The 15,102-nt window shown below is 38.9% G+C and overlaps 1 protein-coding gene across 1 annotated transcript in view; it reads left to right on the top strand.

The window, feature by feature from the left end:
• The window catches only part of grip2b (glutamate receptor interacting protein 2b), a 167,070-nt gene that overhangs the window by 112,492 nt on the left and 39,476 nt on the right, over window positions 1–15,102 (top strand). The window contains exons 2-6 of the mRNA XM_054616853.1: window positions 3,232–3,309; window positions 7,328–7,463; window positions 8,085–8,230; window positions 8,940–9,026; window positions 10,306–10,381. Coding sequence (XP_054472828.1) covers window positions 3,232–3,309; window positions 7,328–7,463; window positions 8,085–8,230; window positions 8,940–9,026; window positions 10,306–10,381 — 523 coding nt within the window. The remainder of the gene's footprint in view (window positions 1–3,231; window positions 3,310–7,327; window positions 7,464–8,084; window positions 8,231–8,939; window positions 9,027–10,305; window positions 10,382–15,102) is intronic.

Raw genomic sequence — 15,102 nt, 5'->3', positions numbered from 1 at the left:
GAGGTTGTAAAGTAGGACACATCCGCTCCCCTCAGAGTCACAACAACAGCAGCCGTCACAGCTGCTGTCAAACAGAGTTACAGAGTCTGGGTTAGCAAAATACTTCATTTCCTACATATATCATAGATGAGACCTCAGAATATGTCATGTAAAAAAGTGCTTAAGGGATTCTTCACTATAAATATATTCAATTCATTATCATTGTGTCAAGCCAGCCTCAAATCGACATTGGAAATCAGTTTGAACGTAAATATCTGAAAAATACAATTAATTATATGACGACAAAACATATAATTAATTGTATTTTATATCTTCTTGAAGAAGATATATCTTTGTGCGTTTACGGACCAAACAGTTCTGGGGAATTCCTCAAGACCTACACACCATCAAGGTTTGCATTCGCTCTGCAAATTGTTGTGCTGAAGTGCACAAACCGGCCGGCTGTGAGTTTGCTACAGGCCCTCTTAGCTTTTTCCCCCAGTAATATTATAATAATATATAAACAAAATGTATTCAAAAATCATACAAACACAAGCAAAGTAGCCGTCACGAAAGTATCTGGGCTAGCATTTGTTCTACTGGGTTAGCCTTTGTGCTAACGTTAGTAGGTCAGCCATTGCGCTAATGTAACTATTTCATCCTTTTGTGCTACTTGGCTAGCTTCTGTGCTAATGTTACAAGGTTAGTCTTTGTGCTACTGGGTTAGCCTTTGTGCTAACGTCCATGGGTTAGCCATGTGCTACTGAGTTGGCTCGCTGGGCAGCCACTTCTGAACTTCACTTTCGGTCGATTATTTAGTGTTTACTTCCATTTTTTTTGTGTTACGAGCGGTTGTTTGTGTTTTGTGTTGTCTGTTGTTTACACGGTTGGTTTTACAACCAGGTTTATAAAAAATTGTGTTTGACTAATCACGTACACTAAAGTCACTCACAGTTCCTCTTGAACTGGAAGAGTAGCCCCCAGAAACGGCGTTCTAAGAACTGAGATAGTTCTGGTCCTTGGATGGAGACATAATAAAAATGGTGTTAGTTTAAAAGTGCAGTTCCAGACAAACACCTGTTGAGATCCGTGGAGAACTGAATTTATAACTCATCAAATATTAAAAACACGTCTCTGCCACGAAGCCTCTGCCAGAGACCATAAAACAGGACATCTGTTCCCCCCCGTGACATAACAATGATGGCCAAGCAGGGAGGAGACTAACCTCATCAACACTTCACAAATGGCCTCACTGTGTATTCAGCAGTTACAGTGACTGTAACTACAGCTGCCTGGAGAATCTCCCTCACCTCAATCGTCTTACAAGATTGTTCATACAAAGTAGATGCAATTGCATTTGTGATCGTGCTAAGTAGATTATATATGAGGGAGTTTTTTTCAAGTATTTACATGGAGTCTTGGTAGAATACTTGCAAATTTTACGCCCCTGACGCAGCACTTTGAGAGCATTTTGCAGCTCCTTAGGCAGAGAGACCCACTGTGACTGCATCTGTTCAATGGGGGAAGAAACTGGGATTTGGTTCTCTTCTAGAAAAACAATAATGTGTAACTTCAGGCTCATCTTCATTGCTGCACTTTGTAAACCTCTCACACGCTCATGCTTTTGCTAACATACTGGACAAGTGGACATTCTTTGGCTCTGTATGTAACTTTAGGGGCTCATCAAAGTCATTTAGATTCACCCTCCTGGGATTTCTGGTTGTTTTTATGGCAAATGGTGTGTTTGTTTTCAAGATATATCACTCTTGGGCAAAATGAACAATGTGGCCATCCCTACAGCCATTCCACAGTTAAAGAAACCGTCAGAGAGAGGCAATGAAGTAAACACATCAATACACGAGAGCACTAAGAAGATGAATATACAGTTGTTGTTTTTTCATCTGTTGGAGACAAGTGGGACACTCTAATTTATAATTACATGAAACATAAAGGAGGGCAGTCTGTGATCATTCATTGTTTGTTAAACCAATAAAAAAATGTGCCAATAAAGAATGTGCACTGCTGCCTGTAAGGAAGTCAGATGACGTAGTATATAGAAGGACAAAGTCAGCAAACAAACACAGGACTTTAACACAGGAGACCGCTGTTCATGTCCCATGTGAAACCAAAGGTCAACGTATCCTTATTTTTACTTACTTTAGTTACATGGCTTATGTACTTAACTAAGGCCAGGTACTTAAGTTAAGTAAGTAACATGCTTTTTTTTAACCAAAACCAAAGAAGGTCTCACTCCCCGGGCGGTAATACCAACGCTTGGGCAGTAGCCCTCTGTTTTTTTATACAGACGCACAAGGCGCCCTTTAGTGCCTTAATGAGACCCACACGGCTTACAACTATCTCCAAAGTATTCCCTTTTGCATCATTGTTAGACTGTCGGAGCAACTGGTATAGTATTAAGAGCGAGAAGTCCGCTATGGGTGAGTTGGAGGGGGTGGTATAAGGAGCAAACAAACACAGGACTTTCACTTGGTACAATCCTCCTAAACCTAACAATGTGCAATGATGGATCATGTTGCTGGATATTCTTAGGAGAACACGATAAAGAACTTTTTATAAGATCTCATACTAGTTGAGGAGAGACTCATTTTCCTCTAATATCTTAAGGAACTACATCTACAAAAAGCCAACATACCCTTGTGATTGACCTAATCAGTCTATGATAAATACAAATTACCAAAGGAAGTGAGTTGGAGAGGGATGTTTTTAAGTTTTGAGGGTGGTGCTTCGATTTTTCGGCAACTTTATCAGGACAATGCTTCAACTGTTTGTCTCATTCATTGTACACAGTGTGCAGAGAGCACAGCCAAGAATTCCAGATCGATTAATAACTATTATGTTCATGGCCACCATTGTGTGGCGGGACTGCAGAGACATGCATCTTGTTTTTACAAGATGGGCAGCGTGCAGAGGAGGATAATATCAGACGTGATTCATGGGGTTGACAGCGACACACATGCACGTAGCAGCAGTGTTGGCCAAGTATGACATTTCTATTAATGGAGGGTTTTGGGCAGAGAAGATGATATGGCACTCTCTCTTTTCTACGAATTGCTGTCCAAGTAGTAGACATGTCTGTGGAGGAGATTATTGCTGTTTATTTTGTATTTGTGTAAACGATCACATTACATAGCTCTAGGAAGATATAATTGCTACAATCCTGACCTGAGCTAAACCTAAGAAATCAAATATATTGATATCTCTAAAGTTTTACTGTGTGTCTGTTTTCTCTAGATGACGGACCATATGGAAAAACAAAGGATATCTCTGGACCAGAACAAAACATGGCCTCGAGAAGACACAGTATACCAGGTACATACAACATATATATATATATCCGTCAATCCATCCATCCATCCATCCATCCCTATAATGCTTTGAAAACGACTGTAAACTCTGTCATCCAGATTCAGCATCACCACACTGAAGCATCATACTAATCTCCCATCATAATTTGTCTCAGACAAATGCCTGAAGCAGAATTCTGCGACGACAGCCTTTTGCTTAATGAGTTTGAGGCATTCACAAAATCAGCTTCCCGCTGTCCAGACTGGATCATTTTCCCTCTGGTTCACTATCAGATTGTGACGTGCTTTGTGTTTGAGTGGCAGGGTGACCTGATGTCTGCAGAGACAGGGTGATAACATCAAGGTCCCGGGCTGCCTGTAATTAAAAGTGTTTGCTCTGAAAGTGTCCCTGAGTGCCAACTGTTCCACCAAACCTTGCTAGTCAAATATTATTATATTATAACATTTAAAGTTATTTATGTTTCTGTATTTTTTAAAAGGGAAACCACATTCCTTATCCTTCCTGAAAACATTCTATCTTACAGTAAATTGTGATCCCAGTAAGCATAAAATTAAACTCTTACCACTAAAACCATCAGATTCGATAAGATCTCCTACATCAGCCCAGCCGCTGTGATGCTACGTTGTTCGTTACGTTGTTCCGTTACGTTGTTCCGTTACGTTGTTCCGTTACGTTGTTCCGTTAAAAGTTGTTTGCTCTACGTTGTTCCGTTACGTTGTTCAAATATTACGTTGTTAACGTTAAAGTTACGTTATGTTCCATTGTTCCATTATGTTGTTCCGTTACGTTGTTCCGTTACATTGTTACGTTACGTTGTTACGTTGTTACATTCCGTTGTTCCGTTACATTGTTCCGTTACGTTGTTCCGTTACGTTGTTCCGTTACGTTGTTTCATTACATTGTTTCTTTATGTAATTTAGTTACGTTGTTTTGTTACTTTCCATTGTTCTGTTACGTTGTTTCATTATATTGTTTCATTATATTGTTTCATTAAGTTGTTTCTTTTCATTACATTGTTATGTAAAATTTTTATGTTACGCTTTTCTTTAATATTTTCCATTCCGTCGCTATGTCACCTTGTTACGTTAAGTTGTCACGTTAAGTTGTCTTGTTAAGTTGTCTCGTTAAGCTGTCACGTTAAGCTGTCATGTTATATGTTATATTACATCGTTACGTTAGAGTTACACATTATCATTTTAACATGATCACTGATGTTTTTCCAACCTTAATCAAGTAGTGCTGTTGCCTAAACCTAACCAATAGTCTACCAACCTTGACCAAGTGGCCTTGTGCTTTTCTGCAAGCGTGATACGAGGCTGATATAAAAACGTACTTATGAAACATAGTGGACCCCTGGCTAGAAGTGAGCTAAAAGTACAACTTTAAAAACCTTCTTTATCACATGAGAGACTTGTGTAAAAATGTTGAGATTCCAGCAAACTAATGATAAAAGCATGATAAGATTATGTCCCGTTTCGAATTCTAATTATCTGTTATAATTTATATCCTTTTCTATTACCTGAAACCTTTCGAACATGAAATCACCTGTTTTAGTTCATCTCCTTCATCTTCTCCTTTCTATTTTCCTGTCACTCTGACCAAATCCCTCCTTTGAGTGTCTCTTCTTCTCTGTCCGTCTTAAATCCTCTTTTCTTTCCTATTTATTTTATTCTTCTCTTCCTCTTATCTTTACCCATATTTCTTCATCCATGCACGGTTACATAACTCCGCTATATTCTCGTTTCCAGCGTACACCTTACTTCAGGTATACAGTTATTAGTATTTGTCTCATTCACCTTCCATAGTCACACTGTTGTTGACTCTGTTCCGTGTTATTATTTGAGTACAAATTCATAACAATGTACTTCAATGTGTGTGTCAGTTGGATAATATTTGTTTTCTCCCATTTGCCTGATAAAATTGCTTTCCTCATTTCTCTGTTGAGATAATAGAAACCATTTTGTCTCTGTGTGTTGTACAAATCTTTTCATGTGTATACTGTATTCCCCGAACATCGAAATGAAATGGTAGATAAAACTTTATGAATCCCAACACGGTCAGTTCTGCATCTGCAGAGAAGAAGAAAAAAAAAACTCATTTTGTGATGATTCATTTCAGAGGAATCCAACGGCACCAAACTGCTGGTGCTTCTATCCAAATAGGAACAGGAATAATGAATGAAGGAGTGCCTTTCTGCAGATTGTGTGTGTGTGTGTGTGTGTGTGTGTGTGTGTGTGTGTGTGTGTGTGTGTGTGTGTGTGTGTGTGTGTGCGTGTGTGTGTGTGTGTGTGTGTGTGTGTGTGTTGTTGTAAGACCCACAAGAGATGTGAAGCACCTCACTGATTCTCAGTGTCGCCTGAGGGACTTACCTAATCTAGCCATCTATCACACCAAAGCTCCATCTCACCTGTTTATGTGTGTGTGTGTGTGTGTGTGTGTGTGTGTGTGTGTGTGTGTGTGTGTGTGTGTGTGTGTGTGTGTGTGTGTGTGTTGTGTGTGCAAGAGCGTGAATGAAAGATTTAGAAACCGAATGAGAGACAGCTATTTATTTGCAGAAGTGAATCACTGCTTTTTGAGCCTGTTGGTGTGTTCGCGTGAATGATAATGATACAAATACAGACAACTATAAAAACTGTCCATCACACCTCAAAGGTTTTATTTTATGTTATTTATGACATCAGTGCCTTTTTCATTTTACCGACCAATGTTCTCGAGGCTGCTTTCGAATTGAAACACTTAGGGGCCAATTGACAAAAAGGACTTCATGGGCTTTTGAGGCCACTAAACCTGCACAAGGCAAAACAAATAAACTGTGTCATTTTTAAAAGGTGAAATGCACGGTTCCATGCTTGTAGGAACACAGTATTTTTGCCATCTGGGTAGTACTACCTATGTATCATGATGTAATCCAAACATTTCTGTCCAGACCTAATCCATGAAAGGTTGTTTTTGTCATTCTATCCAAGTTAGTAGATTTGTAGAAATATGAAAAATATGAGTTTACATGGTCTCTCTTATGTTAAATGTCTCTATTAGTCTGCTATCATATACAGAATGTTCACTGAAGAAACATAAAGACATTTTTTTCATTTGTTTCATCTGTTACAAGCAGATGTCTTTTTTTTTATTGTTTCATTGCTAACAGAAGGACTGGTGGATGATTTGATAGAAAATGTCAGATATCCGTGCCCACAGTCATGGAGAAACTAGTCTGTCATGAACTCTTAACTTCAAAGCTTGCGTAATATAGTCAAGGTGAACCGAACTCTGCGGTGTTGTTTCCAAGTCAACCCATTAAGCTGTTTACCTCATGAAGCCTTGACTCAGCACGAGAATAGCAGCGCGGCTGCTGTATTTTTCTGGGATGTTGTGATCTGTTTATACAGTAGTTTAATTAGGTGTTTAGGGAATATAACAATGTACAATAGTTTTTTTGTCCTTCTGTTGAAATAAGGCAGAGCAGTCTTCTATCTCTACACCATCATGGAGTGATTAACCTGCAGTACAAATAATTGAATATGCATTGTTTGGACTTTTCATAAAGTTGTAATTCTTTCATGAATAAATCAAACACACACACACTTTCCCCCTGAAGACTCACGTGACTGTTGCTGTTACTGGCGATGTGCTTTAACCTTTCAAGGCCTCTCCGTCCGTCCCTGCCAGGGAACTTTTCAAGCGAGATGCATGGCACACTGAGGCTTTGTTAATTCTCATTAACGGATCTTTATCTTATCTGATCCTCACATTTACATTAAAGCTGACTCTGTTATTCTGAGCAGACGGGGGGGGGATCAGTGTCTCACTCAAGGACACTCGGCAGCAAACATCTTCTGATTTATCTTTCTTGTAACTCGGCTTCACTTTAATCCGCGAATCAGAATGAACAAGAGGGCCGCCGCTAACCACTTTCCACCTCTCTGCTGTACTTGTGTGTTCTACTGTGTGTGTATATGTCCGTGTGTGTGTGTGTGTGTGTGTGTCTGTATTTGTCTTTATGTGTGTGTGTGTTTATGGTTAGAAGCTCTGCGGGGGGTGACCATGGTGGAGCTGGTGAAGAAAGAAGGCAGCACACTGGGCCTCACCATCTCGGGAGGAACCGACAAGGACGGGAAACCGCGGGTATCGAACCTGCGGCCCGGAGGACTGGCTGCCAGGTGGGTGCAACGCCAGCAAGGAAGGACAGGAAGAAAAGATTCTGTATAAAATGTCTCACATTAAATCTCAGGAGAGAAAAAAAAATGAAAAACTGCAACATTTTCTAAACAATATTCTTCTGATTGTTCCAGCATGTGATTAAACCAGGCGGCAACTTTCTGGGTCTGAAAAAACAAATGCAGAAGTACCTTAAACTTGCATTCTCTCTACTGACCAGCAGGGGGCAAAAAGAAGTCTGATTGTATAGAAGTCTATGAGAAAATGACTCTACTTCTCTCTTGATTTATTCCCTCAGTAAACATTGTAAACATGAGTTTATGGTCTCAATCTCTAGTTTCAAGTCTTCTTAATCACAGCATGATGTTTGTTTCGTAAATGATGGTCGATTTAGAGTCTAAAAGACAATTATTTGGTTTTATAGCTTTAACCGGTTTTGTGTATTTTCAATTCCTGAAAGTTGACAACAGCCAAAAAGGCCGCCTCAAGGCTTTAATACTGGGATCCACCACCCAATGTTTGACAGCACACTGTCTAAGTCCACTTCTTGTGTACAGTCTAGGGATTAAACCACGTGTTCCTTTCTGCACACTTGTTCTTGCACTCATTCCTCTTCCTTGCAGGAGTGACCAGCTCAATGTCGGCGACTACATCAAGTCGGTGAACGGCATCAATCTGACCAAACTGCGTCACGAAGAGATCATCAGCTTACTGAAGAACGTAGGAGAGAGAGTTCTGCTGGAGGTGGAGTATGAACTGCCCCCAACAGGTACATACGTATACACTTTGCTTTTAGGGTCATGAATTACGAGCTCCAGTAAGGTAGAGTCTAATATTAGCACAATGTGAAAAACCAAACATAATCAGCAGACAAGTAGTCGATATTTGACATTTCTGCAAAACCTTGGAATGTATTTAATAGAGTTTTGTTTTTGAGGTCTAATTTCAGTGTTTTTGAAATGATATATGTGTTAGTTATGCTGGGGGCCACTTAACACTTGGTTAGTGTATAGCATAGTCGGTTTTAGACAACTATAACATCTTAGGGTTTATGTATATTGTGAGATGCCGAATTGTCCAACTGTTTCCTATTTCCTTCTCATTCATATATATATATATCTATGTGAATATGTAAGTATTTTCATCTTGTAAAAACTAAATCATCAGTAATCAGCAAAGGTAATCTGGGAGCAATTAAAAAGTAAAGACGTGTGTTTCTTGTGGAGTTGTAATTGTATAGCATCATCTCATTACATTAAGTCATCATTCATACTTTTTTCCCCGTATTAAATGTTTATGCTCCATTAGCATGGTGTAAAATGTATAATGTGAACAAAGCTTTAGTTGCACCTGATTATGGAGCATAAATACTTAACAGCTGCAGCATAAATTTTGTCACTAAAATGAATAACTTGCCTCTCTCTCTCTCTCTCTCTCTCTCTCTCTCTGTCTGGCTCTACCTTTTCTTGTTCTCAAAGCACCAGACAGCACCTCAGGGGTTATATCAAAGACAATCGACATCTGTTTGCACAAAGAGGGGAACAGCTTTGGTTTCGTCATGAGAGGTAACAATCAGTGGAATAAATAACTCTATATTTAGAGAACTATAGGAATAGTTGTGCTTGACATTACGCCATGCTGGGATATTGTCACTGAAAGGAAAAGTATCACCAGTAGGAAAACTGGTTAACATTCAAACAGAGACATCATTTCTCTAAGTATCCCAACAGTGTCAGCTTTGGACCTTTCCATTTTCTAAGCGTAGAAAGGAGAGAAGAAAGAAAGAAGGATATAACCAACCAAGGAGGTTCTACTGAAAGACCCTTTTATATTTCCTTTTACATCCCATAAGTATGTCATCAGGCTGCACGGTGGTGTAGTGGTTAGCACTGTCGCCTCACAGCAAGAGGGCCTGGGTTCATTTCCCGGGCTGGACAACCTTCTGTGTGGAGTTTGCATGTTCTCCCCGTGTCAGCGTGGGTTCTCTCCGGGTTCTCCGGCTTCCTCCCACAGTCCACAGACATGCAGCTTAGGTGCATTGAAGACTCTAAATTGCCCGTAGGTGTGGATGTGAGTGTGAATGGTTGTTTGTCTCTATATGTCAGCCCTGCGACAGACTGGAGACCTGTCCAGGGTGAACCCTGCCTTCACCCATTGACAGCTGAGATCGGCTCCAGCACCCCTGCGACCCTGAACTGGATAAGCAGGTTACGGAAAATGGATGGATGGATGGAAGTATATCATCACCCTTAGCATGGTTTTAGTTTAGCAGATTATTCTGGAGCTATGGATATTACTCCAGCAGCTTTAGGCCACAGGACACGTCCAAAGAATCGCGGTTGCAGGGCAACCCGCAACGGTCATGGCTCGCTTCCAACACCAATGCTTTAAACAATACTCGAAGAATTCTTTCGTCCAAAAAGGGTTCTTTGGATAAAAAGATTCCTTCATGGAACCCTTAGTGTTACAAAGAACCCTTCCATTCCTCAACACCCTTCCATAAAAGGGTTCCTGGTAGAACGTCAGCCCTTCAGGAAGAATCCTTTTGGAATCTTTATTTCTAAGAGCCACTTCGTTGGTTTAAGGTTGGTTGGGGCGAAGGAAAAGATTGATTTGATTTAAAAAGTATGGCTTTTGGGAATATAACTACAATTATCTGGAAACTGGCATGAGCAAAGTTCGGAAGTTACTTAACAAATCTGCAGTAAAATAAGTCAATGGTTTTAGGGACTCATGAGTGAAAGTCCTATGTTTGTAACGTCCAACCCGCCCTACCAATCACTAGTTACAAGCGCGAATGGGTTGATTTAGTGTGATCAGCTTTCATCTTTGCTCTTCTTGCAGGCGGCACCCACGAGGACTGGCACAAGGCACGCCCCCTAGTGGTCACCTACGTCAGGCCAGGAGGTCCTGCAGACAGGTAGCACTGACTGCAAACTCATGCAACCCGTATGTAATGTACATTCAGCTACATGTGCTTAAGTGTGCAAACTCACACATGCATACTCACAGAGACAAACATATTCATTCTCATACAGCTGCACTTGTAATAGAGTCTATTATCGGGGTGAAAAGGGAAAGGACTTCCAAAAAAGTGAAGTCGAGGAAAAATGAAAGTCAGACACCGACATCCATTGAGTTTAAACCAACAGCGGCACATCTCGGCCAGTTCCAGTCAGGAGTCTGGGAGATTTGTCTGCGCACTCATGCGAATAAAACCCCAAGGATAATGGTGTCATTTCCTGTGACCGTCACTGGTATGTTGACAGTTATGTGTTACTCAGAGCCGCAGCAGCATGAATCACCTCGTATCCCTTTAATGTCGTCATCATGTGTCTGTCTCGGTCTTCATGTTTTAGCAATAATCCATGACATTTTCCTATAAATGTCAGCTTTGCGACTGTTTAACTGATGTAACGCAGCAGCGGTTCAACGTTCTGTTGATCCGGTGTATGAATTCTAACACATTTACGCAGTTTGAAATCCTCCTGGGGAAAAAAATAAAAAGATGCAGTTTCCATTTCCTGTTTGTTTGAAGAAGACATATATACATTATGTGTATGAAGTAAATTCTACAGACAGAGTAAAGAGGGCCTTCTACATCTAAATCGTGTCTTTGAGTACTCTGAAAAGCGCTCTATAAATAAAATGTATTATTATTATTTATTATTATTATATTCTAAGAAACCAGAGCTTGGTTAAAATCTATCCAATCTATATCACAAAAGATTGTTTATAATACATTGGACAATTATATTTTCTTCTTTATGTTTGCTCATTTCAGATGTTTTTGTCCTAAATCAAATATTCTAACCAGGTAAAAATGTAATACTTTTTTTGACTGGACTTGGGCTGATTGGATGGTTGAAAGTCTGGTGTTGGTTGTTGTTGCTTAATGATTTATCCATATTCCATTATGACTAAAATAAGATTAGCCTAAAACTGAAAGGAAAAGAAATCTTCCTGCTGATGACGCACATGTTATTGCGTATATCCTTCGTTTTGGGATATTTTGTCTTGATAAGTTACATTGAGGTCTTCTGTTAACTATAATAATTTATCTTGGACATTGCATAAATTCATTATTTTATCAAAACATGTTGCATAATACCAATCTACGTTTAATGCGGCGCTTCTGATCAAAACTATTACAGATTTAATGATAAACACAAAGGCTTGTTCGAGATGAGACTCAAACCATTAGAATCAGCAAAGTGTTTTAGTGCTTTGCCCCATCTTAAAAGTTATACATTTTGAAAGTCACTAGATGCCAATGTCTTTTAAGCACCATAGGATTTAATCTTGTTTGGCACAAAAAGAAAGAAAAGCCTGAAAGCTTTATAAGGGTCCATCCATCCATCTCTAACCCAAAGAGAAACCCTCTTTCCTTCTATGGAGCTTCATCTAGTTGTGGTAGATGGTGGTTGAACCCCCCCATGTTCAAAGATAGGTGGCCTCTTCCACTTCCTCTTTGAGGAGTTTAAGAGGCCATCTTAACTTATTACACCTGCTTTGGTCAAGAGAGGAGTCAACATGAAGCCATTAAACCTAAACAAGGTACAGCTTTGTCTGTCAAGTTAGCTTAAGGTGTACTCTAATTACAAAGCAAGTATGTAATGCCATCAATTATGAAGTATGAAAACAAAAAACTACATCATGTAATTACTTGAAAAGTCTTTGTCAAACTTAGAACACTACTTTAGTGCAGTTGGGTAAGTTGGTCACCAAAGGATTGTTGGTAATTGCATAGGTTTGGTTTCTGCTTATGTTCTCCTCAGGCTTGTCAAATAGAAATGATAATATTTATTAACAATTATGTTTTTTTTAATTATAATTATGTGTGCAACATATTGTGGCTGATGTAGACAAAATAAGTTGGTGTACTTGCATTAAACAAAGCAAATAAAAGCACAGTAGTATATTTTGGAAGAATGTTCAATAAAGGAGGGCTGGAGGATTTCTGGAGGCTTGTTGTACAAAAACATATTGCTCTTAGACACCTTTTTTTGCTTTCTAAATGTGCCATCTTTATTGCAATCACACAACGTTCACTGCTTGGTCCCATTTCAAAAAGTACATATTTTACTCCAGTGCTTCTACAGTCTTACGAAGAGTTTGATCATTGATGTATAACAACTTTCTTCTGATCACCCAGCAGCGCCGATGAGTTGATGCTAGACTTTAGAACTGGGAGATGCTATTTTTATTCTAGTGGCAACTTTCTGTGAAAGATTTGCATGGAGCAATAAATCAGGACACATTTAGAATAGCTTTATGAAAGCAAGCAGTTACGTTTCCACAGAAGAAGTGAATAAACGCTTGTGTGAGGTCTTTGACATATCTTGTGAGACTACTGTTTCATGGTGAAAATTGACTGCAGATCAACCAAATATATTGATTTATTCTAGTTTGTTCTCCACAGGTCCACACACTGTGGCAAGTCTTGGAAAAATGACAGATTAAATTCCATTTTACTATTGAGTTATTTTACCCCGAAGCTCATCTAACAGCGTTCTAAAGGAATTTATCTTCAAAATGTGGGTCAGTCCAGGGGAAGCGAATGTGATATTCATGCTGCTTTATATCCCATTTATATGCCAATTGGAGAAAAAGTTAATCCACAGCACCATACAGTCCCAGGAGTGCCTACATTTTTAGCATCCCCCGTTGGGAATTAAAGAGAGCGCCAACTCTGAAAGCGTTGGAGCCGCGCTGTTTCATGCAGGATCACCAAAAAACAGCTTCTACTGCGTCATCATGAACAGAAAAAAAAAAAAGTCTGAAAGTCTGCAGGCTTTTAAAACAGGCTCAATGTCAGTGAGGTCCTTAAGACTTCACAGTTTCAACCAACAACTTAAGTTAAAGCTGAATACAAAAAGAACGTCTACCCCGCTGTGGGTGATAGTTCTTTTAATATCTTTAGTTGGGAGACACCCTAGTTTATGAAGATGAAAAAGGGAAAAGATACCACCATGAAAGTACCCCAGTTGAGTGTTATTGTATTACAAGTTTTCTGAAAATTAAACAGCCTAAATAAAACATATTTTTCCCATGCTTTTAGGAATAAAATGTTGTTTAAACCAGGTTATGAATGATATATGAACAAACCACTCTGTAAAAACCTTCAGAATATAGATAGAAATAAAAGTGGAAAGTGGAGATTTCTGGCTCAGAGTCTGAGAAAAAACTTATTACAAAAAACGGCCTTTAAAGATATGTTTTGTAAAATAACATACATTTTAAAGACACTACAGGTGAAAAGGGTAAAACAATAAACCTATATATATCACCATGAAATTCCCCAGCTGATTACTAACATTAAGACAATTATCTTTTGTATTACAAGTTTTCTCATATTTTGTGTTTAAATATCCAAATTAGGTACAATCTAATGTTAACTTTTGTTGAATTTAGGATAAACCTACAGACCCAAACAGAATAGGTAGTTGAAAAAAAAAAACCTAAATGTGTTTGTTGGATATTTCTTTCCACTAGTCTGAAAGAAAACATGTAATGGAAGCAAAATAGCCCAAAATATAAAAGAAAATCAGATTCTGGAGAGACAAACAAACAAACAAAATCTGATGTCATCTCTGTTTGATCTGAGTGTAACAAAATGATTCAACATGTTTCAGATTGGATTAAGAGTAATGTTAAGTAATGCTTCTTTTATCTTGGAGAAAAAACTGCACTTTCTATCACTATTCACTTTACCATGCATATCCAAAGGCAACCTTTCTGTTTTGGTTTTGTATTGTTTTACTTGACTCCATATTTCAGCCTCATTCCAGCCTGTTGGTCTCAGCTGAGCTTGCATCATGTTGTTAAAAAGCTTCATGGCTTTGGTCGTCACACTTTACTACTTCTGGCTGGTATGATGACAGATTTGCATTACTCACACTCACTCTGGCATCATTAATAAAGCCAGCAGGTCTATAATGAAGCTCTCTGCAGGAAAAACAAAATGCTGCTGATCCAATTTTGTAAAAATAAATAATGGCCGGAAATATGCCATTGATTCCCTTTAGAATATTGAGCATCTAGTCTGTGAACGTGTTTTTGTCAACCAAGGACTTTCAATGAAACCAGGTCAGATGGAAAAAAAGTGAAAATCTTGATATTTGGAATACTGTGCAGCCGAGCAATAAGATCTGCCATCTCGGTGCTGATTCCACTCTGATTGTCCTCCGCTTGAACTCGAGGAGAGACGATACTGTAAGTCTCAGACGGAGAGAGAGAAAAGAGGATGAGATCAAAAAGACGGAGACTATAGGAGTAGAAAGAAGCTTGGGCCAAGTAGGACAGCAAGGAAGTGAGATGCCGACATGAGAGAGAGATGTTGAACGGGGAAAAGATGTTTGGAAGTGAGGACTGAAGAAAGACGAGGAAAGAAAAGATCTCTCTGGGAGGAGAGTTCTGTTTTGTTCTTTCACAGATGACACGTTGTTTTATATTCCAACCAAACAAATAAAACATATTTGAATTTCATATATATATAAAAAAGATTTTCTAAAGCAGAGTTTTAAGAAATAAAAAAAACAAATCATGAGTTGGATTGTTTCTTCAGACGTGGTTCTTATTTTTTTTTTGAGTTGGCTTTAATTCTTTTCTCCCCATATTTAACACCCAATGTCATTTTTG

Source organism: Anoplopoma fimbria, chromosome 17 (assembly GCF_027596085.1).
Source record: "Anoplopoma fimbria isolate UVic2021 breed Golden Eagle Sablefish chromosome 17, Afim_UVic_2022, whole genome shotgun sequence".
NCBI lineage: Eukaryota > Metazoa > Chordata > Actinopteri > Perciformes > Anoplopomatidae > Anoplopoma > Anoplopoma fimbria.
Note: the sequence above shows the minus strand (reverse complement) of the source record. Positions and strands in the feature narration are given on the sequence as shown.